The following is a 20,466-nucleotide window of genomic DNA, read 5'->3' as shown; positions in this document are numbered from 1 at the left end:
CGGTGAATGTTTGTTGTGTATTTACCATTCTGTGCTAGCTAACGTAGCTAACATAACTAACATGGTTAAGTCAGTGTATTTTGTTCGAGTAAGCAATTCTCTTGGTAAGAATTCATTTCATTTAGCTGAGTTGGGTTTTCTTGATAAGTAATTAACTAAGTACATTGTCAAATATGACTTAAGTTGTATAAACTAAAGTATACATATTGTAGTGACTTTAACAAATATCCATTTTATATTTTAAAGCCACTGGGGGGCGAACGGGAGAACTTTTTCGGACGCGTGTTCCACAAACATTTCACTGTCCAGTGCGCTGTCTTTCTTTCGATCCGTTGATCTATTTATTCCATTTGCACATTGACACCATAACAGAACACCACAGGATACTTGACAGGATAAAATAAGACCTTGAAACTCCAAGCTGACACGCTAGCCGACACGCCACATTAACGCGGTCAAAAACTGTTAGCTTCCTGTCCACACTCAACTGATTCTCATTACCAGGCCCTTACCGGTATGCACTTTTAGGTCAATGTGCCACCCACTGTTCAATGTCAGAACTGCATGTGTAAACCCACCCCGTGTTTCCCTCAAAAACAAAAGAAAGCAACAAAACTACATTATGACTCCAATAAATATAATGAATTAAGAAAATGCTGGTTGCGTTGCTAGCGCCAGGGTTTTACATGTGTGCCAGCTAAGAGGAATGACTGTATAGTAATATCAAAGTTACTGCAAAGTCGTTCATTTGGATTTTTGAGTGGAAAAAAACAACACACTGTCCGGGCAGATGAACATTGGTTTTATTAAATTGTATTTGTTATTTACTCAACCTCAGTTGGTTGAAGTAGCAAGGAAAAGGAGTTTCCCAACTTAAGGGACATCATAAGGGAAAAAAGGACAGAGTGTACTATATTTAGTGTTACTGTTACATTAATGGCAGCTTTATGAGCTGAGAAATCTAAGCACGTGTTCTGGTGACTTCGTTCCTTATTTTTGCTGAGGTTATGAGCTTTTTGCTGCCACTGAAAAGAGAAGCTTCTCCGTGAATGTTTATGTATTTTGCCAACTGTGAACTGGATCCAATATGGGAACCAGCTAGAAAACCCTCCCCTACCCGTGACCAGTAAACTGAGCTTAAAGTGTAAACTGATGTTGGTGTGTGCTCTCTGTGTAGTTTGATCCCTAAGATCTACAGCCAGACCGTTATACTGTAAGTAGACTTCATGGGGAGAAATACTGTAGGCTCAGGTCATGACAGCTCACAATTCACACACTATTTATATCTCATATAGAATTTACAGGGAAGCACCACAGACTGATAGCGACTGCCACAACAACAAGCTCCTGAAAGCATCACTGAAAGTCAAATCATAGGGTGATTTCCAAAAGAGAAAATGACCAGAGACCAGAGTCATTAGACTCTGACTGGACAGACTCATAGAGGTGAATTCTTCAAACACTAATTTCTCTTTTTGGAAGATGAGAAAAATATAATATTATGGCTTTTTCACTTCACCCTGAATGGACTGAATTTAAAGCTGCACGGCAATTCAGTGAACATAATTTATCTAAAATGAATTGTGTTACGTAATTTATTCTTTAATCCAGCCGTTATTTTACTTGAAATGAGAAGAACATTTATTCATATATTTCTATGTAATATTTATAATCCATCCAGTTAAATTCGAAAAATGAGAATATTTGTTAAAATGTAATTGATGTGTACTTTCTTTATTTGATTTGAGAGTTTACTACACAGAGACGTTACTAGACTTCTTGAAAATAGATATACCCAAATTATATATGTAATTTGGGTCGTGGGTCCCGGCTTGTCATTAAGGGGTGATGGTGGGTCCCGCAGCCAGACCAGTTGAGAACCACCGGGGTAGATGATGCAAAACCATCTGTTTCAAGTTGGCTCTATAATGTTCTTCAATTAATCCCACTGGAAAGGCTCACACATGTTCTCCAAGGAGACATAGATGGGTTCTTCTCTGTTTGGAACCCTGTTATGGATTTTATTGGAGAGGAATATGCCAAAATCATACTAAGAGGTTTTGCAACCATGGGATCCAAGTGACTCAGTGAAGGAAGAAAGTCCACAATATTTTGTTTGTCACTGTGTGCACCTGTTTGTATGGTTGTATGTAATTCATGTGGAGGACAATATTTGGCATATAAAATGTGTGGGCTGAAAAGTGGATGTGTGTAGGAGGGAGGTTTTTGTAACTTCGGGTTCCGGGGGACGCCCAGGGAGCTAGGTTCACAATGTTCATTGGTATCTAGTAGAAGGAATACTAGGATTCCTTCTAGAAGGATGATGATCTATGTTTATTTACTTATTTTATTTATATATTTTTAAATTTGTTGTTGTTGTTGTTGTTTTTTTGTGTCCGGGATTGGTTGTTTGTGTGGTTGGCAGGTATGTTACGTGCTGTTCTGTTTGTGAGTGGCATGTCGCACTCCTGTGTAAACTGAAAATAAATAGATTGAAAGAAAGAAAAATATTGTGTCGCACTCCTGTGTAAACTGAAAATAAATAGATTGAAAGAAAGAAAAATATTGTGTCGCACTCCTGTGTAAACTGAAAATAAATAGATTAGAAGAAAGAAAAATATTGTGCGCCACACAAGTAAATGTGACGGGCAAAAAAATATGGAAAATATGAGACTGATCGGTCAGGGCAGATGAGCTGAAAGCTGTCCGGTTTCGATCGATGCCTCTCTTGACGACCTGGTAATGAGACTGGGCTGTATATCCATCCAGTGGCCAGAAACATGACTCTAAATGAATGCTAATGTTTTTCTATGTCCGCTGGATGTGTAAATAGACAACTGTTTGCTAACAAGTTCCCCATATTAACTTAAAAGGTAACTTAAACTTAAAATATGTTGTGTCTGGAGCTTCTTTCACAAGCACACACGTCAGTGATTGCAAGATTCTCCTGGCGGAGATAACAATAGGTCAGAAAATATCACCTTCAAGACTGTATAAGAACTCTGTATGCAGTAACTGCAGTTGTTACCCTGTTGAAGTTGGCAAGAACACAGCAGCTTTCACAATATTAAAACAAACACACAAACAAAAATATTCCTCACTCACAAATCCTCATACAGCCCAATGGATGATTCAGGTAGCTAGTTAGCACAATCACTTACTATGACTATGATAGCCTGTTCCAGAGCTGCCAACTTTTCAGTTTAGTTAGGAGTGAAATAGTGACTTTACATGGTCATCGTCAGTCATCCTGAACAATTATACATTCAAACATTTCAGCAAACTACCAAATAAGAAGATTTTATGAGAGTTTAAACACAAAGACATTTTCTTTGTGAATAATACATACTCTAATACATAAATGTTATATAAATGTCTCATTTCAATTACAATAAGGGCTGGATTTAAAAATAAATAAACATAACGGAAAGCTTTTGAAATATGTTTATCTTAAAATAAAGTACTTCATTTTAGAAAAATGTATTGAACTGAATTGTCTTTGTGTTGCAGTTTATTCAGGTGTGAGTTCTTGGTTAAAGGCTCTGGTCTCGCAATCAACTTTTCTCTTTTAGGAAAACGGCATGTGAAATAAGTTCTCTAACTTATGTACTATTCCAACTGTCCGTCTCTCGTCCAGTCTCTCCCGTCTGTTTATATCTCACTCAAGCCGCGATGCTTATTGGAATACACATTAATTGGCCTGTAGCATCACGTGATACGATTAACAATGCATGTGATTGGTTTTTGTGTTTCCCGGACCGCTGAACGAGTGCTGTAAAGGCTAGAAAAGCTGTGCCAGTTAAAATAGAAGCACTCCTTGGCTCCAAGTACCGGTAACGTAACGGCCCAAACAGACGCACAATTTTAAATTCAAAATAACTCATGAGCCACATAAAAAAGGTGCACGCACATGGCCCCAGTGGCGGGCCGTGCATTTTATACCTGGGCCTGCACTCGTAAAAATGAAGCTCAACACCTACAAATACACTATGAGTGCAGATACATGAATATCTTGACGGGATCATGACGGGATGCAGCGGCATTAACGAACAATGAGTCAAAATCAATTCAGCTAAAACATGCATTCCGAAAAAATAACCTACATTTCTACGTGTTGTGGAAGTCACAGATATCCCGGGAAACTAAACGGCGTCATGTCTGGTTCATAATATTGTTCAGAGGAACTCCGTGGATTGTATCGAGCTGTATTCACTGTGTCTAGCAAGCCACCGGTCGCTGTTTACTACAGCTGTAGGAACACTAAATAAACTGATTTGGCTGTGATTCAACGGCAATAAACCGACAAAAATGGACTCCGAAATAACTAGCCAGTGATGACAGGGGGAGCAACTCAACGCTGATAGGCTATCGCGCCACAGCGTCACGCGATTATGTCGCAGAAGTTGAAAAATTTCAACTCACGCGTTGGCGATTTTGCGTCTGTGCATAGACTTTGTATGTAATCTCGACGCGCGTCGATTTTTCGACGCGTCCGGTGTGAACGCACCTTCAGTCTGCAGGCCTCTGCCTCTCTTCTTACCTAGAGACACAGAGTTGGAATCTGATTGGATAAAAGCTCTACTTAAAACAAGCTACACTGGAAGCAGAGCAACTGAGGAAGACAGTAGCTTTGCAATGAGAAAATAAGATAATGGGAAAATATTTTTATAAATTATAATACATGTAGTGTATTTAAGAAAAATTATAAAATGATAAAATGGATAACTTTGTGATTCTGTTTAGGCCAGCAGAGAAGGCCTTGCAGGCCCTGACGGCCCACCACTGCATGGCCCACAGTGTCACAGTCTTGGCTTTTGTTTCCTGTTTTATTTTGAATTTCCCTGTGGGCTATTTTGACAGCATATTTAAGGATTTTGCTGTCAACTCTTTATTATGGCAAAAAAAGGTATTAAGAAAATGTATGAATGAAATTAGGTGTTTTGGTAATCACCCAAATTGTAATATATTTTGCAATAAAAATAACTTGCAAGGTTGTGGATATTGTCTGCTAAACCAGGTGAAAGATGTACTTTGTTAGAACACATCTTGATATTTTTGTATCTCTTGCCTTCTCTCTCTTTCTCTCTTGTCCCCATGTGCACACTGCCAGCTGCTGAAGGCTCTAACCCCACAGGAGAACACCCAGTCTCAACAAGGCCTCTACTTCCTGGACGGTCAGCGGCACGTGGACTACGTCCTCACCTACCCCGTGAAGAAGTCGACCGTGGGCCGCTCTGGTCGACAGGCGACGCACCTGCTTACCCAAAATGCCGTCGCCCGCAGCCTACGCCGTGGCTACCAGAGCCGCGACCAACACATCCGACAGCACCAAGCACCAAGGGCGCAGGACCCATCGTCCCCGCCGTCGTCACCGGGGACAGACGTGGAGCTGGGCTGTCTAGCAGAGACCCTCAATGGCCAAGAGGATCACAAGATTCTCAGGAGGGCGGAGTTTGAGGGGAAACTGAGAGACATGGGGCTGGAGCTGGAGAAAGACGAGGACGTGAGTTTACTTCTTTATTCATTCATTCTTTACAGAAGCACTCACATCCACCTAAGAGCTATACCTGCTGTGTCTGTAATCTTCTTTACAGACATGTTTTTGTATAAAAAACATTCTATTTGCAAAGGTATCACAGTTAGCACAAGTCAATGTACCAAAGTAGGAGACACTGTTAAAGAGTAAACATCAAGAGTTTTGGAAGGAGGAAAAACCAAAGCTGGAACCAGCTGTGATGTTGGGTCACAGTTGGTGATCTGTTGTACTGGTGACCACATTGAGCTGTGATGTAGCATGGCTCTATAGTGATTAAATAGCATGATATCGCTCCTGGTTGCCAGTGCGAGCCAAATGATTAGATGGGTGACCACAAGCTCAGTTAAAGACTAAATATGCAGAGAAGCTTTTTTGATATGATATAAAGTAGAAACATCAAATAAGATGTAACTTTCCCACAGGATCTTTTGAGACTATGGTGGGTGGACCTCAGACTTTTGGGGCATGTTCTCCCGGAAGAAAATTTACTTTTTTTAAAGTTAAATGCATAATTGTAACTCTAAAAAACTAAGAGGCTAATTCTATGACAAGTCTACTATGACACTTGTAAACAATGTTTCAACTTGCAGTGGGGAAATGACAATGTAACCAAGTAGGCAACTGAAGGACAATTTTGAGGTACTTGGACTTTACTTGAGTGTTTCCATTTTATGCAACTATATACTTCTACTCCAATACATCTAAGAGGTAAATATTGTAACTTCACTACTTTTATTTAACAATATTTGTTATTAGCATTGCAGATTCAGATCCTTAATACAAAAAAAATGTCAAAGAATAAACTATGATGTATTATTGTTAGTGCTGAGCAACGATTACAATTTTTAATTGCGATTAATCTCTTGTATTTTTTGCGATTAATCGCATTGTTATGGCAAAGTTCAAAAATGAATTCAAAAGTAGTGTATTGTGCACTTTCATTTTAAAAGTATTGCTATATGAACAACAGTGCAATAACATTTGGTTTGCAAACACTTCTTAAAACAAATCAGGTGCTTTTTAACAGCAGTATTCCCTTTACACAGTAGCAGTTCTATCTCTTCACTATCTGTGCTCAGTGTGTGACTTTATGTGAAACGTTCCACTGCTCAGCACGTTTCAGCAAAATGTCTGTCTTCTGTCTTCATGACAGTCAGAGCATGTGAATGCAGCTCTACTGTTCATTAATATAATAATAAAGAAACTTTACTGCCAATTTAGGTGTATTTTCCCTTTAACTCACGAGATGCAGCATGTTTTATACTTAATGTGAACACAATTCATACTTTGTTGGCATCTTATTCTGAAAACTGGATGTTCGTCTGACGAAACCGGATGTTGTCTCACGTTAATATTTCCGCTAACTTTCAAAAACTTTCTTGCTCCCGATCTGCGCACCTTGAGAACGTCCCTCAGACCGACAGATCGAGTAACAAAACGAGAGTTACCAGTCATGTCTAATCTGGATGAATGTGAGCTGCACAGTGTAGAATATCGTTAACATAAGATGCATGTCCGTAGTCTTTAATATAAAACATAAGCGATGTGAGATAGCCTACAGAAGTTGAATCACAAGTTAATCTGGGTGGATCGCAGCTTCCCACGGTTGACAGTCATCTGTACGCGGTGTTTGAGCTCATATGTTTAACTCACAGGCTGTATGGATGCACAGACAGGTCTCAAATCGACTTGACATCAGATTAATAACGATATATGATACAAATGACGGACAACAGAGCGTTTCTTAAAGGATTTATTGACGTAAGTATTTTGAACAGGCATCGACACCGACCACCAATTTTATCATTCACTCTGGTCCTCGTTATGTGTCTTTAATCTCAACCACAGCCTCGCGGACGAGTCTTACATTTTCCAGCAAAGTGTTCCGTTTATATTCTCTCAAACGAAACCGTAGAAACTACGTGAAAGAGAGAAGAGAAACGATCGAAATGTTTATTTCCTGTTTTTTCCATGTGGGTCCTGAAAGGCCACTCCGACCACACATCTGCTTTACGCATTCGAACATAAACCAGTTAATCCAAAACCAGTTGATCGCGCACACCGGTCCGCAACTGGGGAGGCTCGACTGTCACTGGCGTCCATGAATCGAGAAGGACTTCTTACTGGTACTGAACAACCGTGGTATTAAACTCTTTTTTTAAGTGAACAGCATTCGGTAAGTGACAAACTGCGTTTGTCTTTTTTACATCTGCAGTAACGTTACTACTGTTAATTTGTCTGTCGTGTCGTTTTTATGAATAATATGAATATAATATATGTGACTGGTTCTTGTCATTGTGTTAATTACATTGATTCTGACTTGTCCGTTCATGACGAAGCATCCCGTTATCGCAGGGTTATTTCGGACATGATTCTCTCTTTGAGTCAGTAGGGAACAGCTAACTGCTGTTGTTTCCCCGCTAGCTTAGCCTCCCTGAAGACACGCGGGGCCTCAGCTGTTTTTTGTTATTGTTCCGGGTTCAAAAGATCACACATCCCATTGTGTTACGTGAGCGCAGTCCACCGACATTATATTTCCCACAATTTAAGCTTCTGCATTCTCCAAATAAACTAGTATTATTCAAACTTATTGTTCGGTTCGTAAGCCTCGTACTGAACGGTTTAATACGAATACGTGCATTATTACACCAATATAAACAAATAACCGTAGCTCGGTAGGACAGCACAGAAGGCCCAGGTATAAAATGCACGGCCCGCTACTGGTCCTCACTTTAGATGAGGTCACACAAAACACTTAACTAACGACGAGTAACTACCTGAATTAATAACCATTCGTGCATGTCTAAATCATTATAGATATAAATGTTATGAATTGTATACTAATGAGTGTTAATGTAGGAACAATGCTTTTTAAATGATTAAGTGTCTAATCATACTTAACTAATGCTTCATAGCGCGTAGTTATTATAAAGTGTTACCAAGTCCTTTTGCAAGACCTTCTAAACAAATATGGTACTTGCAAAAAGATGCAGTTTTAAAGCGTGAAAATCATTTGAAGCATAGTACAGTCATGGACCTTGCTATTTCAGACAAATTTGGGTTCCCTCCAGACTTCCTGTGTTTGGACGTTTTTAGGAAGCTTGTCTCATCGGGGCAGAGGAACAGGTGATGGACAATATACAGGCCTTCAGGAAGTGACAGTGATCTGGTATGTACCTGCAAAGGTTCAAAAAGGGACTTTGAAAACTCAAACCTCTCCTCCTTGCCTCCTCTCCTCTTTCGCCTCATCGGTCTCTAACTGAGGTCTCCTGTCCTCTTCCATCCCCTTGTCGTATGTTTGCCCCCTCTGTCTATCAAGGTAAACAATCACTTCGTAGTATAGTTATTTTAAGGGGAATCTGGCTTCGCAGTGACAAACGTATGTATGGAGGAAGTTGATCAGATGATTGATTGAAGAATGTCTACAAAGCAGTGCCAGAGGAAACGCAGTACTTCACCTCTTGTGAAGTCGTTTTCACAAGTAGCCTTTTTTAGTAACAACACAGCTTTGTTTAAATTTAACTACGGTACAAGAAGTTAGGAGACATCCACTTCAAAACGTCTTCAACAGATTAGGACGGAGACAATTTTTGTGAAAGTATTTGCAGGGTTGCAGCTTAGATATATTTGTGTATCAGGCGTGTAAAATTGTAAAGTAATATGTCTGTATAAGATGTCCTGATGCCAGCATATAAATAGAAAATATGGCTCTCCACAGCAGTTGAAAGGGCTGACCTGAGGTGGCCTGTTCATAGAATGCCTTGATTCCTATTTTCCTGAAACTGGGCGTGAGGCAAACACAAACTCGCACTGTAATCAAACACGTGTGTGACCAAGTCAGTTTTGATAATTTGGTGGCCATAGGTGGTAGAGCAAACAAGGCTGAGCCCAGTGTAATGCTGGAGAGAAGCTGAATGCTAGGGGTGGGATCAAAATATCGATATGTTAATATATTGTATTAATTCATCTTGTAATAATTTATCGATACGATGGTGCCAAATATCAATATTTTTATTAAAACACGCAGCCAGAAACACTTTCTCTAAATCTCTGAAATGCGGAAACGGAAGTTACCATATTTGAACTGCGGAGGAGTGACGTAGAGACGCTGTATACGCAACCAGTCAATCACAGTATGCCCATCCTAAATCATACTCTGCCTCTATGGTCTATTTGACTCAAAATGGACCATAACTTACGCAATAAACATGCTGTATTAAGGAAGACTAAACTCGTGTTTACAATGTTAACTGAGATAATAAATCAAGTGAGAAGTAGAGTCATTTTTTAAGAGACAATCACGCCCCCTGATGGCCATTACATGCCACCTCGTATGCAGGTTTAAGACACTTCCCTTGCAAAAAACATGCCACGTCAGAGCGCAGTGCCGCATCGCGCAGTGAACGCATTGCCGTCTGCTGTGTTCACATTCATTAACTTTATATGCAGATGACACCAGACCACTGCTCAATAACCACACACACCCCTAGACACATCAAAAACTGGTCAGTTATTCTGTTCATGCTGACTATCAGGCATCATTATAATCATTAATACCATGTGCATGACCTCATTCCTGTTTTACTTTTTGCAGTTTTTTTCCGACTTTCGTGTTTTATTCATGAAATGCATTTCGGTTCAAACACTGCTTTTTCACATTTTGTAATATGGCATGAGAATTTACAACGTGTGATAGAATAGAATTAAGACTGTTGAGTGATGATCACCCTCCATCCCGAGAGCTCTTGTGTTCCGCTGTTTCAGGCTCCCCGAGCATGAATTTCTGCTGTCGCCCTTGAGAGAAACATTGCAAATGACGTGGCAGTGAAGACAGTGACATACAGTATGGTCCAACAGAAAGGTGGACTGTAGAACTTTCTCCAGTAATGGTCCACATTGCTCAGTGGGTTGTTTTGCTTGTCCCACCTCGTATGTCATTTTTCAGATTTTTGACGTTCTATTCATTTTGAAAAGTTTCTATTTTGCATTCCTGATGACATCAACACATATGTAAGTTGTTTACAACTGAGTGGTATTTGTTTGCTGTCTGTCTCTTAGACCAAGATTTCAGGGGTGGCCTTTGTGAAGATTCATGCTCCGTGGAACATTCTCTGTCGAGAGGCCGAGTTAATGAAGCTGAAGATGCCCACCAAGAAGGTAAGACTCAGTGTCTTGTTCCATTTTCTGTCTGGGTAAAGAATAAAGAAGACACTTTTCTTTTACAGCTATTCAAGTAACCCAACTTTGCTACTGTCTGTATGTATGTGTGCAATATAAAGAAAACAACTGCGCTGATTGCAATGACTGTACAGTTTTACAGTAAATCGTTGTTTTCCCAGTTAGTAAGTGAACCCATGTTGTAATTTTATTTTGAAAAGAGACTATGCATGGATCGAGCTGAAACTGTGCGTTACCTGTGAACACAGAACTGTATTGTGAAAAGGCACTATGCATGTAACAAGCGGAAGTGTGTTTCCTGTGATCATGGATGTTTATTTTGAAAAGACACGATTCATGTAACAGTCCAAAACCAAACGCTCAAGGGTTACGTAGAGAATTATAGTTTGAAGCGTAGGGCCACATTTGAAGAATTGAGAGTGAAACTAGTCTCTGGGTTGGTTGAAAAAACCGCCATGGGAGGGTGATTCCTACCTCCGGAATGTAGTTTGTGTGACTGACATAAAGGAGAGACCTGCTTCACAAATGTGTGCGCGATTGTTAAGGGCAGTAAAGTACTTTGTACTTTAATGCTCAACAGAAATTAAGAGGGAGGCTGCTGAATGAAACCTGATCCGTAATCAACTGGGCTCAGAGCTGTTGCTGGGCAGTGTAAGCAGAAGCTCGGGGCCAAAAGCTCACAACGGCCAAAGGAAATATATACTAAAACGTAATACCTAAATTAAAGGCAGCAAAACATTTTTAAAAAGCAGAAGAACCTCTATGTTTTGAATGGATTATGGACAATTGAAACCTCTACAAACCTGTGCATTTTACGCATAACCGGCACAGTGCGGTGGATACCTTCATTTGTCATTTATTTAAAGAAAATACGTGAAAGGGTTCCTGTTCTCAGGCCAAAGTATCAGCGTTCGACCAGATGCTAGAAACTATTTTGTCTACAGGAAGACCAACTAGTAGTATTATAAGAAGTTCATGGACTGAACGATCTGTTAATCTCGCAGTAGTTTTCTTTCTACTGACATTAATTGCAGCTTGTCTCTGATGCACATAAATACTCCATATGACATAGATAAATACTGAAATACTTAAATAGCAGTCAATGACGGTTCACACCCCATCTCTTCTCTTAGGTTCTGAGTTGTTGAACCTTCTCGAGACATTATTAGGAAATAATGTTAGATGTCAAAGAGTTATCTTGAATCCATACTTTAGAGCAATGTAAGTGCAATTTTAATTCTGTAAATCTTTTAATCTGGAAGGCAATTTGTGCTTAAGCTTGAAAGGTTCTCTACAAATATTTATTATTATTATTATGTGTCTAGGAAGGTTGTAGGCTCTTTAGGGTGGGTCCTCACATAATTGTACAAATCTTGTGTTTTTACCCATATGGATAGTTTTCAACATGTATTCTCAAGATCCTTTTCAGACTTAGCTGTGAAGCTCACTTCACAGCTAAGTGACTTAGCTTTGTGACTTAGCTTTCACTTAGCTTTCTTTCAATGCTGATGTTGATTCAGATTCAGGCCTCACAAAATCAAACAGAGCCAAACATAGACCTGTAAAAACACAAATATAAAGGTGAACGTCCTTGATATTTGTTAGACAATAAGGAGCACCAACAATGTGTGGAACACTGTCGAGGCTTTTAAAAGTTTGAAGTAATTTCCCCTGCAAGATTCAGGTCCTAAAACATTGGATGAACTCAGTACCTAACAAAGAATCAGGATGAGTTGTACTTCACTCTTCAAATGCGGATTTTGGCTAATTATTTTGAGGCTTTGTATTAGGTTTGAGATTTGTTTACATTCTATTGAATCTTAATCTAGAATTAAATCTATTTATTTAATTTCAATCCATTCAAATACTATTTTGAATGTGTTGATTTAAGTTCAAGCAAAAAACGATTTTATAGACTACTTCTATTACTACTACTATCTACTACTGCAGATTTAGCTCTGCATTAAGAGGTCCTAATATTGCAAATAGACAAATATTAGAACTAAGTTAACTCTTTATTTCTTAATAGAGTGGATAAAAGTCTCTGCTTCTTGAATGAAAAGCAGTTGAAATACAAAGGGATAGCCTCTCTTGTGTGGAGTCTTTATAGGCTGCTCGACCAGTTCCTCATGACTTCCATTGTTGTATTGGTCTAATCTTTTTATACCAATTTACTCGTATTAGATGGAGGAAAAATCACTAGAAAGCCAGTGTTGAATTAGTGTGTATTGTATGGCTGGAACATCTACAAAATACATTTACTTTTGCGGCTAATTTCATACTGAATAGCATAATTTACTAACTCGTTACTCATTTCAAATATTTGATAAAAATGTATTAGGTTGCAGACTCTTGATAAACCTTCATGGCTGGCCCTTTACCTTTAGCCTTTGTTGCCTTAATCTAACAACACACATGATGGGTAACATGTTTTTCCTTTTCTCCCAACTGACTTCGTAGTATGATTGACAGATAGTTCATCTAATCACCTGCCAAGTATCAAACCGTTTCCAATGATGACTTCTCAGATGGTTATATGTAACAAACTATACGGCGTGTCAGGTTATCAAAGTCCTGTTTTTTTTTGTTTATGTTTCAAACTTTGTATCACCTCTTGGCCACAGCCAAACTGGGAATCACGTTACGCTTAAAAGAATCGACACCTTTGAAGAAACCGGACGCTGACAAACCCTGCTGCTCATGCCGGCCGTGTGGCTGCTCTAACCTGATAACATGGGCGCTGAAATGACATGTCTGATGATTTGTTGAAGTTCTAAAGATTTTGGTTTTTAATAAATGTTTTGTCTTTATTGGTAGTCGGCTAATGGTCTGTTGATATTATGACAGTTAAATATGTATTCAGGAGCTTGAATTTGGGCTCCAAGATAAAAATGAACCCTGCTTAAATGACACTCAATTGTTTTATCACTGCTAAAGGACACCAATAAGCTGAATGTTGTTTTATGATGGACAGCTGATGTATCTATTGATGCTGGTTGTGTCATTTAATGTTTTTGATTGTCTCTTTCAATACTTCCATTTTGAATGCATTGTGTCGACTTTCGTCTATCTAGAGCTTGAGATCGTAGTTCCTAAAGACCTTTGCTGTGGTGACATTGTCCAGTAGCACAAGTGCTTTGCACCAGCACTCGTCAAGTGATTGTCTGTATATTTGTGTTTAACATGTTTTCCTGTTGACGCGTGAAGAAGGTCTCTGACTGGCAGTTTGACCTAATAACTTGTTTTCAACTGGAGATATTTAAGAGACTTATTAGAGCAGCCTGATAATAAGGAATTGCAGTAATCTAGTCTAGAGGTAACAAATGCATGAACTAATTGTTCTGCATCGCTTTGAGACAGGATTTGCCTGATTTTGGAAATGTTACGGAGGTGAAAAAAGGCAATCCGTGAAATTTGTTTTATCTGGGAGTTAAAGGACAAATCCTGATCTTGATAATCCTGATAACTGAGATTATTTACAGTGGTGCTGGATGCCAGAGCAATGCCATCTAGAGAAAATCTATCATTAGATAATTGATTTCGAAGGTGTTCTGGGCCTAGTACAATAACTTCAGGTTTGTCTGAGTTTAACATGAGTTTATTCAACAACTGACTATCAAATCAAAATTAAGAAATGAAGAAAGTTCAATTGAATATGATCTCAACAATATTTATCGTCAGTTTTTTAAATTGAAGTAGATGAATTATAAATAATACATAATCTAATGGTAAATGCATGTTCTCTCGTTTCAAGTAAAATAAGGGATGCATTTAAGAATAAATTACATAACAGAAAGCTTATGGAAACTGTGCATCTTAAAATAAAGGACTGAATTCATTAATTCAGTTAATTGAGGAGTGAAGTGAAAAGCCACCATATAATATTCTTCTCGTCTTCTAATAAGAGAAATCTGTGTGTAGCGACTATATATGTGATTATTGAAACCACTGGTTATTGTTGGACAGTGAATTAATGTGTCAGGATTCTGATCATATTGGGCTCTTAGATTGTTTATTTTTCTGTGCCTTCATTTCGGATTTGTGTGTTTGCTCAAACTATTTGTGCTTTGGCTCATAGTGGCGCTTCACATTACCACTTTTAATAATCGTCACAGTCTCTGAACATATGAGACATACTGGTTTTAAACTGTCCGTAGGAAGAATTAACCTATAAGAGTTTGTCCATTCTTGGTTAAAGACTCTGGTCTCTCTGACCACATTTCAGGATCAGGACCGCGGTCCGCCTATTAGTGATCCCTACAGTATAGGATCCAACTGAATACACATTTTACTTTGGCGCAACCACATTAAGTTGCTCTCTACCTCACCTCCAAACCTATAATGAATAGAAATGTTTCATGGTATATCATGATTGCTCTTTGTTTAAAATGCATTGTGAATAGTTGTGTAACAAACCGTTGTTGATCCGTACAGATCCCCTCTCGCAGTTTGGCAAGCAATTACACACTTTAACCATCATAGTGTGAAATAAAGTTTAACTGCCGGTCGTCATCAGCCGATATTCAATAAAGTTACCTGATCAAGTCTGTTCGCCAATCCCCGATGATGCTACATTGTGAACAACAAATCTGTGTTGAAATTGACAGGAAAAGAGCTTGTAATGTTAGCAGCACCGCTAACGGCTAACATGCGGAAGTTCTGTTCAATTACATTATGATGCGTTCAGGCTCTGTTCCATGAAAATTTGTATTGGGCGAAGGTTAATTATAATATCAAAATGTGTTGAAATATAATCTGGTTAAATTTAGTTTTGGTGAGAATATTGAATAAATCCAGTTGTTTGAAGGAGATGTTTTTCACAGTAACATAAGGCAAGGCAAGTTTATTTGTATAGCACATTTCAACAACAAGGTAATTCAAAGTGCTTCACATGAAACCATTAAAAGCATAAAGGCAAAAGTAAAGGAGATTTAAAACATACATTGAAACAATAATCGATGTCTCCCTGAGACATTACGCTGCACGCAATCAACCATACACTGCCGCAATTCTGCAACTACTCGCACACAAACCACGTCTGGAAAAGATCTCTGCCGATCTGCGTTTTATAGTGTACGCCTTGCACGAACTCGGTCCCGGAGGAAATGGCGATATATTGTGCAGTCCTTTTAAAACCATTAAAAGCATCAAAACATAAGGCAAAAGAAAAGGAGATTTAACAGCAATTAAGAACAGTGTAAGAAATAAAATACAGTAGTAAAATGCAGAAATGCAGGAAATTGATTAATATGTGAATTGAATGTGGTTCAATTAAAGGCAGCAGCAAACAGAAAAGTCTTCAATCTTGATTTAAATGAGCTGAGGGTCTCAGCAGACCTGCAGCTTTCTGGGACTTTGTTCCAGATATGTGGAGCAGAAAAACTGAACGCTGCTTCTCCATGTTTAGTTCTGACTCTGGGAACAGAAAGTAGACCGGTCCCAGACGACCTGAGGGGTCGGGATGGTTCATAAGGTAGCAGCAGATCAGAGATGTATTTTGGCCCGAAACCATTCAGTGCTTTGTAAACCAACAGCAGGATTTTAAAGTCAATTCTTTGTTGGACAGGAAGCCAGTGCAAAGACCTCAGAACTGGAGTGACGTGATCCACCCTCCTGGTCTTAGTGAGGACTCGAGCTGCAGCGTTCTGAATCAGCTGCAGCTTTCTGACGGACTTTTTACAGAGACCTGTAAACACACCGTTACAGTAGCCCAGTCTGCTGAAGATAAATGCGTGGACACGTTTTTCCAAATCCTGTTGAGACATAAGTCCTCTAATCCTTGATATGTTCTTCAGGTGACAGTAGGCTGATTTTGTAATTGTCTTGATATGGCTGTTCAGGTTGAGGTCTGAATCCATAACTACACCTAGATTTCTGGCTTGGTTTGTGGGTTTTAACATCAGTGACTGAAGCTGAGCGGTGATTAAGAGAGTAAATTATGAGCAGTTTAACGTCCTAACACTAGCTCTAAACCAGGGGTGTCCAAACCTTTTTCAAAGAGGGCCAGATTTGATAATGTGAAAATGCCCAAGGGCCAACAGTCCCTGCTGACATTATTTTAAACAATACAAGTAGCCTATACATACATTGTTATTTTATCATTTTATTTTCAATGACAGCAAATAGCAATGTAACCAAATGTAAGCATTCATGTGTGAACACATCTCAACAACTATTCTGCCTTTCTTTCACATCTTGAAAGTCAGACAACAAAGAACAAGCCATCTAAAAGCTAATTACATAGGAACCGATCAATATTCTCACCTCAAGACAATCTTAAATATGACTTAGTGAGGGTGATGAAAAGTTGTCGAACATTTAAATTCAACACACATGAAACAGGCTCACGAAAAAAATCAAGTTGTCTCTTAGTCTGTCCCTCATTATCGACTTTCCTTTTTTTACTTGCCGTAGCCATGACAGTTCAAGGGTCAGAGCCAATTTCAAACAGCCAGACAGTTACAGAGTGGTGCTGCCACCATGAGGTAAAAATAGGAATTGCATGTTGAATTTGTATGATTTATTCATTCCGTTTTGACTGTGCTGGCGGGCCATAAATAATGCATTTTAAGACAGAAGGCGCGGGCCGTATAAAATCTGACCTCGGGCCGTGATTGGCCCGCGGGCCGGACTTTGGACATGGCTGCACTAAACAGAAACAATCTGTTGCACCCCTAATTATAAAAGTCTATTAACTATTCTACCAATGTCTTTTGTGTTTTTAAAGTACATCACACAGAAGGTAACCTTGATTGAATCGTGTGTGATTGTGTGTGTGTTCTGTGGGTTATTTCTAGGTGTATGAAGTCAAGCAGTTGTGCGGTGTGGTGGAGAAGATCAGCTCCCTGGTCAGTAAATTGGTGGAACCTCTCCACCCTCAAGTTGAGGAACATCAACCCAAGAACATCAAACACCTGTCACACACTTTCTCCAGAGAGAAACAGCACCTGTAAGTGCATCTCTTACACTTTGATGGAAAAAAGTTGGATCCTTGTAGCCTAACGTAGTTGTACATGTAAAGAGCATCATAAGTTATTTTCAAAAGTGTCACGGCACTATTACTGTGGTACACACTACAGTAAGATGTCCAAACTTTAGCATACAGTCACAAGTGTGTGTGCTTTTGTGTGTGCTTTTAACAAACAGGTTTGACCTCTCAGACAAAGATTACTTCTTCGACAGCAAAACGAGGAGTTCAATAGTAAGTCCACGGAAGTTTGTCTGTGATCTGTCTATCAACATCAAAATATCCTTTTATACATGACTGTGGTTTTGTAGCAAACACAGAAATGCTAGCAACAACAAAGAGGTTTCGTAAAACATGTTCTTTTCAACCCAACCTGGTCTCTTAAAAATGCCGTTCTCATACAAGGAAACTGCATTGTCAATTACGTTTCAGATTGCGTTTGTTTTTGACATATCACAAATATCTTTCTAATCATAGTGCACACAAATCTGTGTAGGGAGATGGCGGTAGGTCAACACAGGATCACTGTTTGTGTCCTGTGTAAAACCAGGAGTCAAAAGAGTGGTGCATGAATGAGACCTAAAACACGGATATGAGTCGGCATTTTTGCACTTCCAGTTCCCTCGTCTCAAAGTCAAATGTTTTTTTTTGATGCTTTAATGTGCAGATATTCTTCAGCAGCATGGTGAATAAAGTTCAGTTCTTCTGTTTATCATTTCCTTTCAGGTGTTTGAAATATTAAAAAGAACAAAATGCAAGGCCAAGTACAGCATGGGTGAGTCTGGATCTCGGTCTCTCTCACAGGCCTCCTTCTGTTGAGCAGGACTGGAATCGGACAAAAAATCGTCCCTGGCATTTTGACCCAGGCTGGCTAACCAGAATCGGTCCCACACCACCCATCTCTGCCCTGCCTTGTGTATACCAACCATGTCACTCCTGTAGCCAGCCTGTGTTACTGTGAAAACATCTCCTTTTTACAACTGAATTCATTCAAGTTTCTCATAAAAATCTGAATTCTATAATTTTACATTTGAACACATCATGATAGCGTTGTGATTTATCTTTGCCCAATACTCCCTTGAACGCACCCGAATTGACTAAAATGCAATCTCTGTTGATGTGAGCTGTTAGCTCTGTTATAAGCAGGACTGTGCTTGGGAGGGACACTGGGCTGTCAGCAGAAGAGCTGGTCACTGTGATTACTGCATATACTCAGTGGTGTATAAAGTACTCAAAAGCCATACTTGAGTAAAAGTAAAGATACCTTACTGGAAAACTACTCAAGTAAAAGTAAAAAGTCACCTCTTAGAATACTACTTGAGTAAAAGTCTTAAAGTATCTGATATTTATTGTACTTAAGTACAAAAGTACTTTAGTATCAAAAGTAATTTTCTGATATTAAATGTACATCACAACCTGAATATTAAATGAACATCATAACCTGTTCATTGAAAGTAAAAGTACAAGTAAATGCTGTTAATAAAAAAGCAAAGGGTCAGAATTGTGAGAATGATGAAGTTTATTCTTTTAAGTGCTGTGGCCACCATGACCAAGGACATGGAGCTGTGTTGAACATAATTGGGTTGGCTGTGATCCATCCAGGAGCAACAATGTTCAACATAATATATTGTACATAAGTATACTTTTGCATCTACTATGAACTTATCATCATAATTCTCCGAAAAGCAATATGACACTATGAAGGAGTTGTAACAGTGCGTTTATAAGTATGCTCATTAGACTAGAGGATGTAGAGGCCAATGCATAATATTATGTTCAGCAAAACATATCCACTTGATGCATCAGGTCAGTGTTTAGAGAAAGGACACCTGCCTTGTAAACTCCTATGGGCCTGATTTGAACACAAAGGTTTTGCTGAAGCTGAATCTGCAATTGGGCGACTGCTACCATCATAACTCCATCTGATCATCCACAACATGACTCAAATATCAAAACATGATCAATACTAAAGCAGCACCCAAAGTAACAACCCAGTCATTACTTGAAACTGAAACATGTTCTGTTCATCTTCAAAAGAAGTTGGTTTTCAAAATTGCGAGAATTCAGTCTCGCTCTTCTTGGGCTGAAGACTAGTCCTGCGATGCTAAATAGTCTTTCACAGGCCGCTGAGGCAGGTAGAGGTGTGTTCAGCGTCACAGACAGCTTGCACACAGCTGCGAAGGATTTCACTAATGCTGCGCTCTCGCGGCTCCTGTCAATCCGTGTATATAGCTACAGCTAACGTTAGCCAACTAGTGCTGCACAACTGTCAACACTTCCTCAGCTCACTAACTCGCTAGCGATCCACTGGTGTTGGTCTTCGTCACCACCGTCGTTTGTTGCGGGAGTAGCAGGTGCCTCCATTTCTGCTTCCATCATGAAATCAGTCATCGTAGAGTGGAATTCTACTCATGTAGTCGCCCGCTAGCTTATAGCATGTAGCATCCTGGGAATCAAAATACCGCAGCTTTGGGAGCACTTGTTTGCAATTGCGCATTAACGTGATTAACCAATGATTTAACTTGCTGCTAGGACCACTGATTCACCAAACCTGCTTGCTTGCAGTCTGTGTTCCACCGCAGTCCCCGACGCTGCTCTCATGATTCATTTTGTTTCTAAAGATAGATTTGATTTTGTAGCGAGTAACGAAGGTTTCAGGGGAAATGTATCAGAGTAAAAGTACCGGTTTTCTTTGCAAAATGTAGTGAAGTAAAAGTAAAAGTCAACAGAAATATAAGTAGTAAAGTAAAGTACAGATACCCAAAAAAACTACTTAAGTACAGTA

At 39.2% G+C, this 20,466-nt stretch overlaps 1 protein-coding gene across 2 annotated transcripts in view; it reads left to right on the top strand.

Annotated features, from left to right (window-relative positions):
• Window positions 1-20,466, top strand: part of ano1b (anoctamin 1, calcium activated chloride channel b) — a 78,033-nt gene that overhangs the window by 16,067 nt on the left and 41,500 nt on the right. For both annotated transcript variants that reach the window (XM_079265767.1, XM_079265768.1), the window contains exons 2-6: window positions 5,111-5,503; window positions 10,595-10,693; window positions 17,512-17,663; window positions 17,861-17,915; window positions 18,408-18,456. In XM_079265767.1, coding sequence (XP_079121893.1) covers window positions 5,111-5,503; window positions 10,595-10,693; window positions 17,512-17,663; window positions 17,861-17,915; window positions 18,408-18,456 — 748 coding nt within the window. The remainder of the gene's footprint in view (window positions 1-5,110; window positions 5,504-10,594; window positions 10,694-17,511; window positions 17,664-17,860; window positions 17,916-18,407; window positions 18,457-20,466) is intronic.

This window comes from Melanostigma gelatinosum (assembly GCF_949748355.1).
Source record: "Melanostigma gelatinosum genome assembly, chromosome: 1".
NCBI lineage: Eukaryota > Metazoa > Chordata > Actinopteri > Perciformes > Zoarcidae > Melanostigma > Melanostigma gelatinosum.
This window is presented reverse-complemented; position numbering and strand designations above follow the sequence as displayed.